We start from the raw sequence: 21,665 nt of genomic DNA on the forward strand, positions 1-21,665 counted from the left end.
GGAGGGCTGTGCTGCCATCCAGAGGGACCTGGACAGGCTGGAGAGTTGGGCAGAGAGGAACCTCATGAGGTTCAATAAGGACAAGTGCAGGGTCCTGCACCTGGGGAGGAATAACCCCAGGCATCAGTACAGATTAGGGGTGGACCTGCTGGAAAGCACCTCCACGGAGAGGGACCTGGGAGTCCTGGTTGACACTAAGTTAACCATGAGTGAGCAGTGTGCCCTCGTGGCCAAGAAGGCCAATGGCATCCTGGCCTGCATCAGGAGGAGCGTTGCCAGCAGGTCAAGGGAGGTGATTCTGCCCCTCTGCTCAGCTCTGGTGAGGCCGCACCTGGAGTACTGTGTGCAGTTCTGGGCACCCCAGTATAGGAGGGACGTGGAGCTTCTGGAGAGGGTCCAGAGAAGGGCAACCAGGATGATTAAGGGAATGGAACATCTCTCGTATGAAGAGAGGCTGAGCGAGCTGGGCCTGTTTTCTCTGGAGAAGAGGCGGCTCAGAGGGGATATGATTAATATGTATAAGTTCAGGAAGGGAGAATGCAGGGAGGAAGGGGACAGGCTGTTCTCACTGGTGGCCAGCGATAGGACGAGGGGTAATGGCCACAAGCTGGAGCACAGGAAGTTCCGTCTCCAGGTGAGGAGGAACTTCTTTACTGTTAGGGTGACAGAGCAGTGGAACAGGCTGCCCAGGGAGGTTGTGGAGTCTCCTTCTCTGGAGGTCTTCAAAACCCGCCTGGATGCCACCCTGTGCCACATGCTCTAAGTGTGCCTGCTTGAGCAGGAAGGTTGGACTAGATGATCTGTAGAGGTCCCTTCCAACCTTAAATATTCTGAAATATTCTGAAATAAACTAAACTAGAAGTTTCTCTTGGGATCTCGCCTTTCAAGAGCCTGTTGGGCTTCCCTAACCCCACTGCTTACGCAGCCCCCACCGGTATCCACGTGGCAGAAGCAGCTTTGTGACCTTTAAAACCTGCTTGGACGCAGCCCTGTGCCCCGTGCTCTAGGTGACCCTGTGTGTGCAGGGGGGTTGGACAACATCATCTCTGGAGGTCCCTTCCAGTCTCAACCAGTAAGGGATTCTGGTACTGTTTGTCCGCAGAAGTGCCAGCAAGGTGTTAAACTGAATCCAAACCTGCTGGGAAGTGTGTGCCTGGAAGCCGGCAGTGCTGGCAGAAAAGCAACAGCACCAGAGACTACTGTGGGCTGGACACAACCCAGCCATTCATTGCACAGCCCCTCTGGCACAGTGAAAGGTCAATTTGTAGGCAGACCCAAGGCCGCTGTAACAGAAATGCATGGAAGTGGGGGATCAAGAGAACATCCATGTTTTCCAAACACCTTGGTCACTACGCCTTTTGAAAACTTGTCATGTCTCAGTAGGCAGACGTGCCCTCAAAGTAGCTACAAAACAGACTGCCCTAAAGACAAGCAAAGCACACGACCACCTGCAGACACAAACATGAAGTCTGAACAATTTGTACCAGGTGGAGTCAGTTTTCATCTGCTCGTCCATCCCAATGCTGGTCAGAAGGTGACATTCCTATTCACAGATGAGTCAAGCCATTCCTCATGGTAGAAGGCTATGTACTAAGCTATATTGGAATGACAATCTGAAGCCAAATGGTAAAGCTTTTATAATGAGAAATGCGATAGCCTTAAACACACTTAGAAAATTATTTAAGTTGAGGATTCTCAGTTCTTTGCAGTGTCTCTCTCAACCTAAATGTAGTGTTTTCATTAAAATTATTAAATATTAAAATTGTGCAGTACATCGTTCTTTTTTTACAAGATCTTCCTCTTTGAAATAAGCCAGTAAAATAGCTCACAAAAGTGCACAGAAACTTCTTCTGCATCAGTGTTTACCTGTAATTGTACATTACCTTTAAGAGGAATAAACCCATCTTTCATTACAGAAAGAACACAAACAACATTGAGCTAAGCTATGTTTCCCTAAGTCCTTACACTCCAAGATTTTGTTAATATAAAATATTAGTAACTAGAGGGCAGAGGATTAGAATTTAAGGTCTGCCCCCCGCCAGCGCACCCCTTGCTTCTCCTCACATTCCTCCCACTCTAAGGGAAAGTCCATGTAAGCTTTTTTTTTTTTTTTTTTTTTTTTTTTTTTTTCCCCTCCCCTCTCTCTTTCCCTTTCATGAGACAATTCACGTCCTGGTAAAAAAGACAAAGGAATTTAATACCATTCTACCACCTATCTGCATTATGCAAAAGCAGAAATTGCATAAGATTTGCACTATACTTTGTCACATTCCACACAAAAAGGCAACAATCAATGAAAGTAGAAACAAGGAGAAGACATTGTATCATCTGACAGCCAAAGGTTAGCAAAACGTACTTGAGTCAAAAAAATATCAGTGATTACAAAGATAAAATTACTAGAAAAAAAAATCGTACTCAATTCTCAGTTTATGCCATTAATACCGCACTGTCAAATTATATGTTGAAATAAATCCATGGGATTTATTTATTTTCACAGTGGTGAACTGCATTTCCCCATGTTCCTTTTTCCCATGCCGAGCCACATTTTAAATAAAGATTTATTTAAAAAAAAAAAAAAAAAAAAAAAAAAGTCAGGAAGGCAGTTTTACTTCCTGGGCTCCCTTTTACCAGGAAGGCTTTTCCCGCAGAGCAAGAAACCGCCCAGCAGCCCTGCGTGCTCTCACCCAGTATGTCCAGCTGCCGGAGGCGAGTGCAGTTGGCAGCGAGCTCTTCGATGTCGGAGTCGCACACAGACCTGTTGGCTGTCAGGAAGAGCTTCTGCAAGTTGGGCAGCCTGCGTGCCAGGTTGGTGAAACAGCCTGTACTGCTCTGCAACGTAGGGCACCAGCCAAGATCGAGTTCTTCCAAAAGCTGGCAGCCCGAGGCCAGCTCTGCTATTCCGTTTTCAGTTATGTTCTTACATCTCCACAGATCCAGGCTGCGAAGCTTTTTGCATTTTGCTCCCATCATGCTTGCTATGAGATCATAGTCTTCAATCTGCAAGGAAAACAAACACTTTGTCACGTATACCATCTTTTTATCCAGACGCACAGAGGTGTCATAAGAACACGCTTGCTAACACACCTACAGATCTGTCTGAAGCATTTGTCGTTTCCAAGCAGCTCAAAGAATTTTGCCTTATAGATTACAACGAGGTCTATTTTTACAAAAGACAAAACTGAAATATATTTTCAATCAACATTGAACACAGGTGCTTTCATATCATTTAATAAAAGGCTAAGTAGAAATACAGGAAAAAAACCTTTCAATTCTCTCTCCAAAACACCTTTTCCTCAACAGTTAGGTTTCTTTCAAAAGATGACTATTTTATGGCAAGAGGCACTTCAACCATAAGCACATGGGCATTAAAGGTGGCACATATTTCTGTTCTAGGGCAACCTGTTGCTACAGCTCCTTCTACAAGCATTGCTGCTCCCCTTGGGCAAGCCAAAGGGGTTGAACCAAGGTGGTGTTAAATAGGCAGCAGGGAATGAAATCCACTATCAGAAAAATATAGGAAGAGTAGGACTGTCAGAAAGATTAAGTCACACTGCTCCCCTCCTCTGTCCCTGAGGAGAAGCAGGGAGGCCTGGGCCACTTCTGCTTTGGCATTTCCTCAACTGTTAGGTGTAGGGAATCGGCCGCCCTACAGTTAGGAAATTCTAGGAATTTCCTAGAATTCTAGGAATGATGATTCGGCTTGAATAAAAGTAAGTCCTGATGAGCAGTTTTAGAAAGAAAAGGCAATACATGCACAAAGAAAGCCTCAAATTTTAGGAAGAGGCTGGAGATCAAGGACAATGTAAAACCCACAAGTTAAATTTTAGCCCAGGCTAAATTAGCAGGCAACAAGACCACATCTACACAAAATCAGTCTACTTTCTGATGCAGTGTCAGTCTAAGAGCTAACAGGCCTTTGTGCAACCTAGCCCCAGCCTGAGCTCTAAAGCAAGAGTGTGTCTATCCACACCCCCCCACACACACACACACATACACAGGGTGGTCTAAGTACTCACCATGACGCAGCTCCCCAGGCTGAGGTGCTGAAGTTCCGAACAGAAATTCAGGATACTGAGCAGTGCTGTTTGCTGCCACAGGGGAACACATCACAAGGAAATATGGAGCAAAAACAAAGAAGGCCAATTAGACCTTAAAGTTGGCACCACTTTTCCTGCAATACAGCTCAGAATCCAGCTAGACACAGGAAAAAAATGCTACTTAACGAATCCCCAAGTGCTCCAACCATTGATTGCCTCAGTGTCACAGGAATCATTACAATCCTTTACGCTGCTCTGAACATGGCTTTTCATGGCCGTGAAGGCGCCGACAGACCCACGGGCTGCGGATTCATCTCCCTAGCAAAGCTGCAAGGAAAGGCACGACGAGAAGCCAGGCCACCCCAAAGCCACGCAGGGCTGGTGGCAAGCAGGAGAGCAGCAGATGCCCCGAGGTCTCCCGCTCAGCGGCAGCCCCACAGAAGGGTCAACGGAGCCGGGCAGCATCGGGGAGGCTCCACGCCGGCGGGGGGGCTGGCAGCCACTGCCCACCGTCCCCACGGCCTGCAGGCAGGGGGAAACGCACACACCGCAGTCCCGGCAGCCGCGCTGGCGCCGGTGAACGTGGCCATTCCTTTCGGAAAGTACGGCAATTACACCGGAACATCAAAGACACCATACAAAGCACGAAGTATATGGCTATTCTGTTCTGGTTTTGTATGACAAGGGAAGTTTCACCTTTTTTTTTTTTTAAAGTGTTTCTAAGACTTAGAAGAGACCTGCTGCCTCCCCCGTAGTCGCATTTTGTTTATATTTTGAAATACACCTGTTGCAAAAGGAAGAACTTAGCCACCTGCGATTCAGATTACAAATAACTGTGCATTATCCTCAAAATGTCTACAACTTAGGATTTCAAAATCTGTATGAGCCTGAAAACTGGAGTTCCACCAAACATGAACAGTAAAATCTGTGGATGTCTGCAAGATATACAACCGTTATCTCTCAGGAAAAAGAAACAAAAGCTGTATACAAGGGATAAAGCAACGTACTGCTAATCAGAGGAAGCCCTAAAGGAATGTTAGTCAGCAACAGCTCTGCACATGTGTAATTCAGGAAAATTTTAGCCATTTGTCTCCTTGTTTTACAAAGCTTACAGCAAACCCTTCCCCCTCATTTCCCAGCTTGTTACAGTCTAATGCCCTTTGTCAGGACATGCAATCAGAGCAGTGTGCAGCACTGCCTGACCCCTCGCACCGGGAGCCTCGCGGTCGCGCGCCCGGGACGTGGTGCAGAGCACCCGTGGGCTCCTTTTTAGCCATCTGATACAGATGTGCCCAGAGAGCAATCAGAAATACCCAGCGCTTAAACTTATACCTAAGTCCAACTTCCAGCTTTGCTTTCTGAGATTTGATTTCCCAAAGGCAGCCTAAGAGCAGAGGGAATCAATAAGCCTTCCTCACGTATATCTTTACATGGGTCTTAAAAAGCCACTGCTTGCTTGCTTGGCTCCATTTATGTTTTTAGAGAAAAAGCATTAAGAAGTCATTACTAAAGAGATAATACTAAGGAGTGCTTTAAATCTAGTAAATGCGTGAGTATATTCACCTATATGATAAGCTTTAACTGAAGAACTTAGTAAGCTAACACTTCATTTTGAGCATTAAACCTGAATAAGCGAGGAACCCCATAAAATGGAACACACTTCATTCAGTGAAAGCTTTAGAATCCACTCAGGTGCTCACATTAAAAGTAAAATGGCCCAGACCCTTTTCAAGCCACCTTACATATCAGAGCTTAAAGGACAGAAGGGAAAGCAGTCTCAACTCTGAGGAGGACTCTGCAGCTGCTCGGGTGTCTCCTCAGGAAGGCCACTCGGGAGCACCCTCCGAGGCTCCCAGAAATGGTTTTCAGGGCAGGGTTTAGACACCGGCCGGAGAGGATCGCAAGCAGCAGCACTGCTACTGTCTACTGGCCAGGATGCCCTTCTCAGTCCCCTCTAACTTCAACCTTTTCCACGTGTTTTGGCCACCCTTAAACCCCATAGCATTCTTTATAAAAGAATGCTCTTTTAAAAACAACCAAGAGGAGAACCAGCACAAGGAACCCAGATAACGAGAAGGGCGCCTGGCCATACTGCTATACCATCCTGCAACACCCCAAGCCAAGCCCAGGAGCAACAGGTACTTATTCAACATTAACTACACTGCATGCACTGACTTCTCTTCCATGGTAGGAATGTCCACACACAAGTAATCAGATCTGCTCAGAAGCAGCGTCTCCCCTTCTTTAACTGAGGTAGATGTTTCCTTCCAAGAAGGAAGAAAAATAATAATAATAAACTTATTTCAGCAGGTTTCATGATTCAGAGTCCAGGTGGCAAAGATCAAAATAGCAGGAGAGGATGGCAACTCATAGCACCCATATGCACTGCACCTACCATAACATCATAACAACCTGTCTCTCTCAAGCCATATGTCTGTTCAATTCATCTCTGACTTGACTTCAATATGAGTAGTAAAATTCCTATTTAAGCAAAGCTTGGAGAAACACAAGGCAAACCCCTGACCTTGGGGCTGTAACTCCAGACACAAACTTCGGAAATTACTGAGCTTTGTAGGAAAGGGAAGAGGCCACCTAAGTTCTTGACTTTGACCTGCAGGGAGCCCATTTCGCTGTCCCTGCTGGTGGACATACCAAGCCAGTGACCACCCACACAACCCTTCATTCTTCGGGGTCGCTGAAAACGCATGCAGAGGCTGCAGATTTCTTGAGCAATATCAATGCCACACCAACAGCAAGAAGTTTTTAAATAGAGTAACACACAACACGGCCTCCACAGTCCAAATCTCTTCTCGAAGTCATATGAAGAATTCTTGATTCTTGTCCTGCTTTGGACAAAGCAGAAAGGAGAATTAACCCCAAATCCTTTCCAATAATGACCCCAAATGAGACAGGGGACAGTTCTGGCCCCTCAAAAAAGCCTCATTTTCTACTACGGACGAGGGCAGAAAAGGTTGACAACCTTCAGCAAGGAGGTGCAAGCTCCAACGGACCAGCTACTACGTGCTGACCTGCAGCCAGTTTGTCTTTGCAAAGATCACAGATCCATGCGAAACCTGCCAGCTTTTAACCTTTGGGTTGCAAAAATGCCCTGCTTTGACAAGATGACCCAGCACTACAGAAACCAAATACATCAAAACTGTTAAACTCAGTGCAAGGCAGAACTGAGGCTTTCTTTTTTTCCCCAGAATTTTTCACATTTATGATCCAGGAAGTGTTGTGCAACATTTCCGATATCCATATGACAAGCAAAGCATCCAAGGGAGTCTGAGCTCAATATCCTGTCAAACAGGAAACCCTCCTGCCTGTGGCAAATCAGGTTCCCCTGTGAAAGATGCACACTGACAGTATTCGACAGTATCCACATCCAAGCTGCATTGCAAATTATCCTGAGATTTAAAAGACAAAGTTAAAAAAATTACAAAAGATGGCTACAACTGTACTATAAAAACAGTGCACAGACTAGTGCACTGCAACACACCTCTAAGAAGTTAATGAACTTAAAATAATATTACAGGATTGAGATTAAAAAAAAAGCCATGTCATCCTTAATATATAAACTTCCTTTTAATAGAGAAAACTTAAAAAATGCTTTAAAACAGACCGTTTTCCCACTGCTTTCTCAGAACAGGGTCTGATATAGGTTGGGAATTCTTACATGGCTTTTCCAAAAGGTTGGGAGAGCCTAAATCTTCCAGAAAACTTCTCTTCCTGTAATTATTTATTCTAACTTCTCAGTGAACTAGGTGTTGGCAAAAGAAAGAGTGTTTACACCTGTCTGACCAAAAATTGCCTTTTTTTTCCTCTTTAAATTAGGGTTGCTTACTATGTATATTATCACACAGTTCCTTTTCTCCAGATTACGATGCAGTTGTCCAAAAAATGTGAATGAGCTGCGATTTTTTTCTCCCATCAAAACATTTAAGTTAGACTAGAAAAAAACTTTTAATCCCTCCACCCCGTCAAAACAGCATTATATGTAAGAATAACCAAAATCACATTTTTACCATGCATTTCCAAATGATGATCTCATCTCTAGTCCTCCCTATCCCATCCCCCCAAAACTCTGCTGTCTCTATTTACAGAGAAACAGTTATGCAACACTATGTGCAGGCAGGTATCAGATAACACACCTACATTTGCAAGCTCACCACAACAACAATATTGTGCTTTTTTTCCTGTGATATCAAAGAACTAATATGACTATTCCTAAAGTTCACAATTTCTTCTCTCCTCTGTTGCAGTTACTTCTCCCTCCTCAAAACAACAACAACAAAAAAAGCATCTTTGGGAGTTTTGGCTGGGAGCTACATATGAAAATGATGAGGTTGTAATATTTAATAACAGGTTCTATCACAAGATTTACCCACGTTTCTAGTTAACATTTTCATTTTGCTCTCCTAATCTGTCTCCATTAAAATATTGCTTAAAATATTTGCTTTCAGGTTAGAATTACAGCCTTTAGGACTATAGCAGCCAGTTATGCTAGATAACATACATTTATAATACCAGCTGCTGTCCCACAATAAACAAAGGACTTTTAATGAGACAAAGAGGGAGACCATTAGGGACTTGAGCAGCCAGGTAGTAAAAGTCTTCCTGAAACCCTGCACGTGGGTAAATCACCACCTCACACAGCCAGTGCTCCATCCCTTACATGACTGTTGGAATGTGGTACAACATGAATTCATTGTACCATGAACGTGGTACAAGGGACTGGGAACGGGAGCTGGACAAACACAGGCTAAGGAGGTGGCAGGGGGTGGCTCTGCTCAATCACATCCATAGTCAGTCCCTCGGAGCAGGATGTCTCCATCAGTTGAGAAATCCAAACACTCATGCCAAGACTTGTCAAGTAAACACAACTAAACCCAAGGATCATCCTGCTGAGTGTGCACACGTACTGGAGAACTCCTTGTTGGTGCAGAAAGCTGATTACCAACTAAATGGGGAAGTGGAAAGGAATGAAACAATTATTTGCTTAAAGAAAAAAAAAATGAACAAGCTCTTGGCAAATCAAGAGAAATGGTATCATTTACTCCCTGTTCACACAGATTACTTACTGAGGCCAAGCAAGCTGAACCAAAAGCATGTCTGGAAGTTTTTAGAGAACACCCTGACTGCTGGAATCAAGACTCAGCTTCCTGGACCGACAGATGAACGATCGCTGGTTTATGCCCAACTTCATATGAGCAGCTCAAGTCTCCTCTCCAGAAAGGTCTGGCTTACTGGGCTAGAGCCACAGCCTGCTATTCAGCAACGATGCTTTTGCGAGAGGCCAATGGTACTGATTCAATGAGTAGTTAAAACAGTTTTCCCAATAAAAATTCATCTATCTGAGGGAATACAGACAGGTGGTTAAAAAAATCCATGTCAGTTGGACACAGATAAATCATACACCTGATGTGAAGGATCAGTCAAGCAGGATTATGAACTGGAGTAAGTTGCATTGCAGTAGAGTTCAAAAAAAAAAAAAACAAGATCTACGATACGGAATCTCTGGGTATTTCAACAGGGTACATTAAGTCTCCGTATCCATACTCCCACCCTGAATTCTTACAAGAAAAACTGACGTGCTAATTCAGCTGCTTCGTCTACAAGACTGAGCAGCTTACAGACGTCTTCTAATGTGAGCGTTCTTGCTGCCTCTCCTGGACTGTTAGGCTTCCATCACTGTCACCATCCTCAGAGTCGATCAAATTAATCAAAGGCGACAGCGAGAAGGACAGCATAATGATGGTGGTTGGGACTGAACAGCACAGCAGGGCATGAAGCGCCCAGCAGCAGCACCGACGCACGGCTGGAAGCCAGGGCTGGCCGAGCCGCAAAGGGCGCCCCGGGGAGCCCTGCGCCCCGGGGAGCCCTGCGCCCCGGGGAGCCCTGCGAGCCCTGCGCCCCGGGGAGCCCTGCGCGCCCTGCGCCCCGGGGAGCCCTGCGCCCGGGGAGCCCTGCGAGCCCTGCGCCCCGGGGGAGCCCTGCGCCCCGGGGAGCCCTGCGCCCGGGAAGCCCTGCGAGCCCTGCGCCCGGGGAGCCCTGCGAGCCCTGCGCCCCGGGGAGCCCTGCGCCCCAGGGGAGCCCTGCGCCCCAGGGGAGCCCTGCGCCCGGGGAGCCCTGCGAGCCCTGCGCCCCGGGGAGCCCTGCGCCCCGGGGAGCCCTGCGCCCCGGGGGAGCCCTGCGCCCCGGGGAGCCGGGGCAGAGGCCGACAGGGCCCGCGCGCGGGCGCAGCGGCCAGCGTGGCCCACGGCGCGGCCCAGCGCTCTGAGCGCAGGCGGAACAAGCGGCTCCACGCAATAGCCTCACACCGAGGAGCCAAAGGCCAGCGTTGCCAGCTATGCTGGAAGACTTCAAAATTATGGCCTTTTATCTGATTACTTTTAAATTATTGTATTAGAATAGCAGGCACCAAATGACCTCAACAAACCTTCCATTTTGAAAGGTAGAACAGGGCAAATCCACGTTTAAAAGGTAGTAACTACGTTATGAATTTCAAGATATTGTACCTCAGCATCTAAGAGCAACACACAATCAACCTACAAAATTCTCAAGAGGAAATTCTTCTATAGCACATTAATAACACAGAAACAAAAGATGCATTAATCATAGGGAAAAGATTTAAATCTAAATATGCTCAAGCAAGGAAATTATGTTTCTACCTTTTTTCCCCAAGCCATACAAATTCTGATACTTAAAGAGTATCCAGATCATTTCAAAGTTATGCACTTGTTCATATTACAGTACTCTGAAGCAATGTTAAAAATCCAACATGATAGAATTTGAGCGGTTTAGAGATTTAAAAGAATTTTCATACTTGGCTATATAATCTCATTGACTTAAGTGCTTAAAGAGAAGAATATTTGGACAGTCGTCATTTCAGTTTTCATTTTTAGACTACTGCAATTTTGTTTTCTAATGATAAACACTTATCCTTAGTATACTAGAACAAATCTTGGTAAATGAGCATTCAGTGACACACTAAAGGCATCCCATTCTGTTTCTGTAAATTGCACTAGGATCTAAAGGACTGGGCTGCTGTTTGGCTTCTTCACCGTCCTTTGGCTTCATCTCTTTTCATTCTTCCATGCCTTGCCCTTCATCAGCCATGCTACAAGCTGCCAATGGCAGGGAATCGTACGCCAGATCAGAACTCGACAGCAGCAAAATCTGTTTTTATATTTAAGCCATTCAGTTCTCTGAGCAATTTATTTTTGATTTTGCAAGGAGGAAGAGAGCAGGAAAGGAAGCCACCTCCTGTTAATATGGTACTTCCTTAGGCCCAAGAGGAATAAGATGCCCATGTATCTCCAGATACAGCTGTCCACATGGGGCCTCCAGCCATTTAGTCCACAAAATTGCTTATATATTTTTTCTTTAGCTATGATTTTCTTATTATCTAGTGCCCTGAGCAGTGAGTGATCCCCCTCCAGTACAAACAGCCTCACCAACGAGGCTGGAGCAGTCTGCAGCTCTGAGAGCCAGGTCCTCCGCAGTCCTCCTCCAGGAGCATCAGTTGGAGCCGCTGCACACACTTCCATTACTGCATGTTGGTCATCCGACTCCGTTAGGTCAGATTATGGCCTCATATCTCTAAGTCTTTCTTGCACTTTCATCCTTCCCCCACGCTCTTCACTCATGCTAGAGACCCAAATGCCCGAATTCAGCTCTGTAGAACGTGGGATCAGAGAGCATCCTCAGAGTGAGTGAGGGTCCCTGCATCCAATGGTCACTTCATTTGCCACCGGATCAACTTGTCTCCAGGGACAAGTGCTCTCTAGTTAGAGGTTTTCACTGTTTTTTACTTCTTGCTGCAACTCAGTCTTCATGATTTGAGCACAAGCCAATGAAGTTTTGTCCAAAGCGAAAAACCTGAGATAGCTCTCAGAAGCAAAACGTGCCCCATAACAAGTACATAACAAGCGTCTGGAAACAGTGTGGAATAATTTAATGGCAATATTAATGCTTTTATTTTTCATTATTTAAGAAAACAAGCGCTGTTACGTTCATTTCCAAGAATCTCATGTCTCCTCCCGGTAACTACAGGTTTCAACATCCTCTCCTACAGCTGCCTGAATTTAGAATTCGCTCTTTGTTAGAGGCATCAGTGACATGGCTTTAAATATAACCCTTACTTTAAATGTTGCAAGGGGAAAAAAAGGCAGTTCTGGGATCACCGTGGTGCAAATTTTAATTTGGTTCATTCTGTATTGCAATTGTATTTGCATTACAAACTTTAAAAATTCTTCCTTCACATATTACAAAGAGTTTAGAATATACAAGATGAAATATGAAATCCTCCATTAAAATTTACAATCAGCAATAGGGAGACGAGTTTTTCAAGTTTAACCGGGGATTTGGGGTGTTTAGTTTTGGCCGCAATTTCCATACAGATCTTCATGATAAGCATTAAATGGAGATAACTTTCATACCCAAGCCATAAAGACAGGCATTGCCAATTGCAGCATATAACAGTACCCACTGTTCAATGTGCTCTTCAAAGGTATCAATGCCAAAAAGTGCTTAAATTATGCTGTGCATATGCTTTCAATGAATAAACATTGAGAGGTCATGTAACAGTAAATACCAAAACCACCAGCATAAACCTCCCCCATCAAGTATAATGGTGGTCTCAAGGTAGAGGAAATTACACTAAAAAAAATGTTGGGATTAGTTTCTCAAAGCACATTAAAAATATTTCAAGCTCATATGGATTATTACAGCCTTTAAGAATGAAACTTTTAATAATGAACTTAAGGCACTGAAAACATTAACTGCATTTAGCGAGGAAGAGCACAATGATGCTAGACAATCTTTTTTCTTGTTTGGCCTGGAACAAGTTAATGAAATTCACTGCACATTCCTTACTGTAACGAGGAGGTCAGGATACTTTAAGGTGTCAGAAGCTTCACTTTGTAGGAGCTCAAAACTGATCTTGTGAAAGTTATTAAGTACCAGCAGGATGAGGACTTGGGATCACTAACTCTCCTAGATAGTACAGCCATCTCCCAGAATATTAACTTGGGGCCTTCAGTGCCAGAGCTGGGACAGAATCCCAGAATTAGCCATTTCACTGAAAACATTTACTTCGAAATTGGAGTTTAGGTTACAGAGACAGTGGGAATATACTTTGAAACGCAAAGCGGTTAAAATGGCTAAAATACCAAGTAACTGTCACAGGAACTGGCTCCGATAATAAAACTGACAACATATTATGCAATAAAGTTCCTGCTTTCACTAAAAGCAATCATCAGTTTTCCGCAGAGTATTTTCTCAGAATGTACATATTAGCAGCACAATAGTCATTTAACCAGGGCAGCCCAACACCCAAAAATTTCAGTGTGAAATGCAACCTTTTCTTCTTCCTTTTTCCTCCCATTCACCTCCTCTCTCCCTCCTTTCCCTTCCCTGAATAAGGACACCCTCCACCTGTGCAGGTACCTTGCAGTTTGCTTTTATTTAATCAAAATAGCATTTCTTTTAATAAAAAATTAATGATATTCTTTATAAAACATAAGGCGAGAAGAACAAACAACTCCATCAACACACCGATAACAAGGACAGACAATCTCTTTCTCCGTATCTTATGCTACTTAAATAGGGGCCAGGCTCACAACCAAGGGAGTTGATGAGCTGCACTGTTTGCTCAGAAGGGCTAACGGCCCTGCGCTGTCAGATACCAATAACTGGAGTAGGAAAAAAATGACTTTTAACTTATGTCACAAATAACATATGCAGAAAGAGGATCTCTTTTTAGGAGTCAGCTATGCCTTGAACTTCTAGTCTTCTTTATTTTTTTCCTGTAGTGCTTCTTTTGTTCTGCCACTGAAAAGAAATCCCCTCACTTCCACTAAATAATTCAACTTAAGTTGATTGCCCATGACAATAAATTCTTCATACTATTTACAAACACAAGAAGCACACTCTCTGCCTCGATTGATCTAATCATGCTATGCTTTAATTTCAGTGACTATCTCTAATTATGATTTCTTATGGACAACTCATTTTAGCCAACCTGTTATCTACTCTTTCTCTCCATCTTCACACTCCTTACATTTTGACAATTTCCTGAAAATCTGCAGTAATACCAGAAGTACCCAAATATTTCATCAAGAAGATTAACATCAGATAAACTGGTAGGATATCCTTTTCTGTCGTAAGAAATCACAGCAAACTTATTACTGTGACAGGGTCCCTTCCTTTTCCATCCTAGAAATGACAGAAAAAGAAACGTCAAACTATATATTAAACATTACCACTCTTTGCTCCACAGAAGCTCCAAGAATGAAGCAGCAACATGAGGGGTTTTTCATTAAAAGAACGCTGCTCTGTTTCAATCCTTGAAAAGTTTAAATCTAAGCCCCTCCAGATGGTGACTGAGCCATCTCTTTTTCACATGTAGCCCTGATCTCAGGCCCAAGATCTCAGGCCAAGTTAAGAAACACTGAAGGGCAGGCAACTAATTTTGTATATAAAAATGAAGATTCCTATTCAAGGAAGCTACTGGTGAGACTGACTTTTTTTTTTTTTTTTTTTTTTAATAAATCTGTGACTTAATTCCAATTCTCTAACTCAAATCCTATGCTATACTCTCATCTTTACTCTTTCCCTTCTATTTTTTCACTTATATGCTGTGACAGGTTGGTAAATGGCTTCAATAGAACAAGCAAGTATTAAATCTGCTTAGGGGAATTTCTAGAAGTTAATTATCCTTAATTTATGTTAGAACTTTAAATTATGTTAGAAACATACCTTAGGTTTATCTTTTTGAGTAAAAAAAAAAGCATGACCCTAAATCTTATTATTAAAAGTCTTTTCAGCTACAAGGAGATACACACCTTTACACAAGGAAGACAAAGTTTATCTTCACAACCTAAAGGCTTCTAAATCAGCAGATATCACACTGCACCTTACCTCAGCACGTTCAAAGCCATTTCTGACAAGTGACACGCAACCACTTTCAGAGTAGTTGTTGACCACTGCACAATTGTAAACTTAGCATCTCAATCTTTCAAAGTTAACCCAGTAGAATCAATAAAATTATAGCCAAGCGACAGCAGAAACAGGTAACTCCACACAATTTGTCCCTGGTACAGTGATCCTTCTCAGATCTGACAAAGCCTTGTGAGTTATCCCTGCTCCAGGGCCCGCGCCGAGGCGAAGCGGGATAAGAGATTTACTTGGGACACATCCTGACGACCCAGCTCACGGCGCAGCCGCTCCGCAGCGCCAACCCAAGGGCGCTTCAAAAGCAGGGCTCCACACATGGTTTCCCTGAGGTAAACACACAAACCCTGAGGTACCTACACAAGATTTTGATGCACGGAGCAACTGCCACAAAGTCACAAGCTGTTGAGGGGTGGTAACTTGCCGCACATCCCACAATAAGGGTTGGAAATTCAGGTAGACAACCCTTTCACCCAGCTGCCTTACATCAGATCTCACAGACTGCTAGCCCTTCAACACAAAAGCCTATACAGTTTACTGAAAAAAGGATATCAAAATCACTTTGTAACTCTGTACCGTGTTAGGTGTGAACTGCTTATAAACAAAAAGTTTACTCTAATTTCAGGTCTCAGATATTTTGAAGACACCACAACCTACTATTTCAGCTTTGCTTCTTCCACTACACCACAGCTTAACAACCCACACAATCCAGTGTTGTAACTTTGTTTTTCACACCAAAAACATCAGCAAAAGTAATAAACATAAGTAACTTGCTTAAAATCTCTATCTTCCTCTTGCTTTCTTAATAGCTTCATAAAGAGTTTTTATCTGAGAAGAGCTGGTTTTACTGTTAAACTACTGCTTAACTGTGCCCAAAGGTATTAGGGCTTAGAATGCTGGCCATGGATGATATCCACCAAGAGACCATGGAAGCAACAGAGGGGTTGCAAGTGCCCCTTTCTGTGTGTTTTTATGAGAACTCAGGGAAGCAAAACACAGAGCAAACTTACACTAAGATTTCCACCATCACATTTTTAACCTAGAACCTGAATTGTAGAAACAGGATTTGCCTATTTTGGCAGCGTTTGCAACAGGAGAAGACCAGATCGTATGTAAGCTTCCACAGGAAGCACAGTAGTAAGGCTGTAATACAAGAGTAAGTTAAATAGAGAAAAATAGTAGGACAGTTTCCAATTCAAATAGCTAAGTAAACTAAGATAAAACACTCAAAGTGTAATAAACAATAACAGCCTTACTGAACGTAATATGTACAAGATTTTACCTTAGATAGGAAGTATCCTGCAAAAAACATTAACCTGTATCCAGGTAGCTGAATAATTCTGCAAAGTCATTTGTACACTGTTCTTGAAAAATATACTAAGAAGTTTGGTTCAAACACTGCTAATATACAATGACAGTAGGAATCCAGCAATCTGCAAGTTGTTCCAGAGAAAGTGCTGATAATTAACAGTAAGTTACTAAACATAATGATTTCCCAATTATATTACCAAATACAGTCTGTCTGGAGTGTACTTTAAAAGAGAAAAGCTTTCACATTTATGATTTCACTACAGAGCTTAAAATAGTCGGTGGAAAGTCTTCAATCCTGCACACTACTTGCAGTATTTTCTTCCTTTTTCTTTTTCTGAATACACAAACCACTTTGAAAATAAAAAAGCCTGTAGCATCGTCACAATTACAGTTTTACCAAGATTAAACATACTTATTGCAAAGGTTAAAAAGTTGCTCCTACCTCCACTTTCGTTCGGTAAAGAATGAGACGCTTAAGGCTGCCCACTTTGGCTATGTGGTTGAAAGCCTGAGGTGGTATCTTATCGCATGAGGAAAGATTCAGCTCCTGAAGATTTGGACAGAGTTCAGTAATGACCTCCAAACACGTCTCATTGAGGAAATGACCACAGGACAACTCAAGGCGCACAAGCTCAGAGCCACAAACTTTCAAGAACCTGTAAAAAAGCAAACTGAGGTGAAAAATATATCTACTTTACAGTGAGAATCTTCAAATACTATCAAAACTTCACACATGCGACGTAGGAAATAGTTTCAGCAATGAAAGAGCTACAAAGCACAGCTCTTATGTCCTCTCCTTGACTAACAGAACATATGATTAGGTCAAAATAAATAGACCATAACCACTCTGACAAAATGAATTGTGAATCAAATCTTCACAAATCTTGAAAAGACCAAATTAAATTAACATCAGCCTTGAAAGCTTCACTTTAGGTTTAGCAAGTTAAAACATTTTCTAGCCATTTACTGTGAACCAGTGTAGCAAAATGCACCAGAGTATGTTTGACAACACTCTTAGAATGGTCCCAAGGCCACATTGACAGCTACCTGCAACTTTCCACCAACATTCCCTCTTTTTGTGTCTTTGAGGAAAAGTGAAGTTAACATTTTTTTTATACAAATATTCAAAAAAAGAAAAAAAGGATTTTAAAAGCTTTCAGAAAAAAAACTGAATTCCTTCTGCTAAAAAGTCAAATCAATACTTCCTAGCTGTTTTACAAAACAAATATTTATAAAGAAACTGTTTTATAGAAGCTTTTTATTTGAAGCTTAAATTAAGTTCCAAAAATACAAATACATAGAAACTCAGATGGTCTGTACATGACTTACAGGTTAGAGTTGTACAGATCTCTTACAGCTGTAAGAGAACCAGTGTTTGAACTTCAAGCTCTGTTACACCTAAACTAATCTCTTACTAAAACCCTGCAAGCTTGCCAGACTCGCCCAGATACTCACAGCAGGACTGGACACTGTCTCGGGCAGCCCGCTCACATGCCAGAGCAGAGGGGCATGTTCACATGTCCCTTCACAAGCCCCTTCCAAACCTAACTATTCTGCCATGTCATTACTTGCCATTCATTGTCACCTTGCTTTATTCCTTCTGTCCTGCACAGTACCCACCATGCTAAGTCTTACTTCTGTTATATGGCTCCTATACTAATAAAGGGAGGGACATGGAGATTTTAGGATGGAATCTTGATTTTGGTGCCGAGTCCAGTTGGAGGCCTGTGGCCAGTGGTGTCCCCAGGGGTCGGTACTGGGGCCAGTGCTGTTCAATTTGTTCATCAGTGACCTGGACGAGGGCACTGAGGGCACCCTGAGCAAGTCTGCAGACAATACCGAGCTGGGTGGAGTGGCCGACACTCCGGAGGGCTGTGCTGCCATCCAGAGGGACCTGGACAGGCTGGAGAGCTGGACAAAGAAGAACCTCATGAGGTTCAACAAGGACAAGTGCAGGGTCCTGCATTTGGGGAAGAATTAATGTTGGGTATCTGAAGATTAGAATGTTAAAACTAATACAATATTGTCAAAGAAACACAGGAGATAAATCGTCTGGAAAGCTTAGCAGAGACATACAGACTCATTGACAGCTACCAGTTAGCCAATTCCTCTATTTAACGAGTGCCTTAACAACACTGACCCTCATGTTCATACAGCTTATTTCATCAACAAATTATTATCAGGCTTGTTTGAGTGGTGATATTTTCCATAACGCGATGTGAGTTGCCATTTATTATACCTCTAGCGTTTAATTTGCTAATGGATAAATATTTTATGAACTCTTCCATTACAATAATGGGAGTTAGATTAACTACCATATAATTTAACAGGGCTTGGCCATTATAAATATTGGCATACATAAACACTTTTCTCATTCTAGGCCTACCAAAGTTTAGTACTATCAGATCAAAGAAAAACTCGGTTAAACACCTGGATTGGAGAAGAACTCCAGGCTCACCAATCTAAGGAGTTATTACCATTATAACTTTTTATTCAAATTCACTACACAAAACATACAGGCAGAGCAATTGGCAACAGCAATGGGGACTGCATTTATTCTTCACAGCTTTTCTCCCTTTTTGGAAGAGGTTATTTAGGAGACATTAAGGAGAAAGGGAAGTGGGATAAGGCTCACATAGCAGTGTACAAGCATGAATTAAACAGGCTCAAAGCAAAGAAATGGGCAGTCACCCTTGGTGGCGTGAGGAAGCCACCAGCCACAACAGGGCAGAGCCCATGAGGCAGAAGCGCAGAGTTCTGCCATTCATCAAGACATCCATCACCGCTGCTTGCATTTTAGAGGCTTCTCAGAAGAGATGTTTTTGCCAATTCCTTTCTATGGAGATTTCCAAAGCCATGTGCCGGGGTAGCATAGGTGTCCTCATGGTTTTGGAGCAAACATGGAGTTGCCTCCATGCTACCAGACACTTGGCTCTAACTTGGGATATTTTAAAACATACAATCACAAAAGCTAGGCCTATCTGACTCCTTTTTATAGTTTCTCCTTTTTGCACAGTCCTCCATCACTCTGATTTTGCTTTTATTACTTCTTTAATAATATGCATTTTTAAGTGATTTCCCTTTATCCCTTTGTATTTCTGCTATGAGATACAATTGACCTGATCTCTGTATCTCTGATACAATCTCAGAGGAGCTGAGCATTGATGTTTCTGGCTGGTCGTTTTGCTAGGTGCCAGAACGGGCATTTACCTGAGCTCACTCTCACTCTACACTATAGTACTGTAATTTTAAACAAACAAACAAAAAAGAATCCCCCAAAGCATTCCTCTTTCTGCTTACTTCTGTCCTCTCACAAACTGATGTTCATTTTTTCTCCTCAGCTTTTGGAAATAATTTAGTCCTTCTGGAAATCATGTATACCCATTAACAGATCAGACACTCAAACTCCTATTGATACTGAAGTCAAATCACTCATGATCACTGGGTCATCACTAGTCAATTAGTATTTCCCAGTCTCATAGTTACTGTCTGTATTGCAAGCACATCCCACAAGACAAAGATCTGAAGCAAAAACATCAAGGTACAAAGGAAGGGATCTTCCATGTCAAAACTAGGTGGATGGAACCTCTTCTGAAATATTCTCGGAATACTTTTAGACATCTGCTTAAAGCAGCACAGAACACAATGAACCAGATTCAGTAGCTTTTAACAGAATTCCACCACTTTCCTTACCTTAACTAAGGAAACTTGACTAATTCTAGATCACAATCTAGAATTGTCAAAAAGCCATCATCTTCCCCTCCTCCAAGCTTGCCTAACTGCTGCTTGTCTAATAACGTTGCCACGTTATTTCCTAACTCCATCAGGTATTAGGCTTTCTTTGCCAATGAATCTGACAACACTACTTGCAAATAGGGAAACTAACCAAGTATCTCATCTTCTCATTTTCTGAATACAGATTAAGAAATTCCAGCACAAACAAGCAAAAATATATCATCTGATCTTCCCTTCATTTACAGGACCCCTAGGTTTTACTAAAATCAAGAGGCAGAAGTTATCTTTAAAATGAGAACCCTTTTCAAGTTACTACACTAATACTTCCTGTGACTGAACATTTGATGCATGTCTTAACTTCTCTGACCCTTTTACTGGCTTCATTTATAGCAAACTCTCAATAGATTTCATTCAAAATGTCCACTAAGTTAAACATTGTCAAAACCCACCTCTGACAACAACAAAAACCTTCCAATGACAGAATTGTTAAGGAAATATTCTATGATTGCGTGATGCCCTTACATGCTTCAAATGTAAGCACTGCATCACTAACCTGAAAGTGAAATTCTATTAGTTTTCATACTACAAAACATGAACCTACTATCTCAGGTGTTTACTGCAAAAGTTTAAAACAGGCTTAATAACATCAGTGATATAAAGAAATCTGTATGGACAACTCCGTTTTCTAGCTGTCAGCATCCTTTAGCTCTTCCAACTTCACAGTCTTTATCCAGAATCCCGGTATTTTGCCCACCTCCAATCAACTGGCCTCACTTTCCTATCCTCCCACGCCGTTATTCCCATTGCATGAAGAAATCCAGCAGACCTCCAAGGCCACAGAGCAGCTCCATTTGAGTAACGCCTTCTGTGCAATCTTTTGTTTATTCCCTGGCACCTTTCATTCCACACGCTTGAGACCACTCAAATACTCACTTTGCTTGTCTTTCACTTTTCAGGATACTTCCAGTTCAATCTAAATTATAAAGGTTAATTCTTTTTCATTATATGCTGAAATGAAAATTTTATATTAGTCATTTTAGCCTAAAGGAGTAGATGTTATCAATAAGTGAAAACACCTTCAGCTTTGCCTCAGGATGTTCATATGCCTGAAGCATTCCACCTTCTCATGATAATACAGCATTTGCTTTAGTCATATTTCTATTTTTTAATCTACCATTTAAATGCATATTTTTCCAAGAACATATATGCTTTCATTTCTTTCTTAAAATCATGTCTATATGAACCTTTCAGAGTAACAAACAAGCTGATAACAAGTTAACTTCTAAGGCTAATGTCATCAGGAACTAGATAAAAGCATTTTGAAGTACGTTCTCCAAAATAAAATTCTAGAAAGAGTAGCATTTAAACAAGCATCCTTAGAGATCAGAACCTAAGCAGTACAGCTGTGAGACTGAAAATAACTCTACTGAGTTTGGTGGTGATAAAAGGGGGCGAGTCCATTTGGAGGCCTGTGGCCAGTGGTGTCCCCCAGGGTCAGTACTGGGCCCAGTGCTGTTCAATTTGTTCATCAGCGACTTGGACGAGGGCACTGAGTGCACCCTGAGCAAGTTTGCAGATGATCCCAAGCTGGGTGGTATCATCTGGTATGGGTCATCATCTGGGATA

At 42.6% G+C, this 21,665-nt stretch overlaps 1 protein-coding gene across 4 annotated transcripts in view; it reads right to left on the reverse strand.

The window, feature by feature from the left end:
* The window catches only part of FBXL4 (F-box and leucine rich repeat protein 4), a 48,409-nt gene that overhangs the window by 2,602 nt on the left and 24,142 nt on the right, over nucleotides 1-21,665 (reverse strand). For all 4 annotated transcript variants that reach the window (XM_026038321.1, XM_026038320.1, XM_026038322.1 and 1 more), the window contains 3 exons: nucleotides 16,747-16,960; nucleotides 4,017-4,088; nucleotides 2,685-2,997 (listed from right to left, as the gene is read on the reverse strand). In XM_026038321.1, coding sequence (XP_025894106.1) covers nucleotides 2,685-2,997; nucleotides 4,017-4,088; nucleotides 16,747-16,960 — 599 coding nt within the window. The remainder of the gene's footprint in view (nucleotides 1-2,684; nucleotides 2,998-4,016; nucleotides 4,089-16,746; nucleotides 16,961-21,665) is intronic.

Source organism: Nothoprocta perdicaria, unplaced genomic scaffold (genome assembly GCF_003342845.1).
Source record: "Nothoprocta perdicaria isolate Ctin4 unplaced genomic scaffold, notPer1 scaffold_207, whole genome shotgun sequence".
Lineage (NCBI taxonomy): Eukaryota > Metazoa > Chordata > Aves > Tinamiformes > Tinamidae > Nothoprocta > Nothoprocta perdicaria.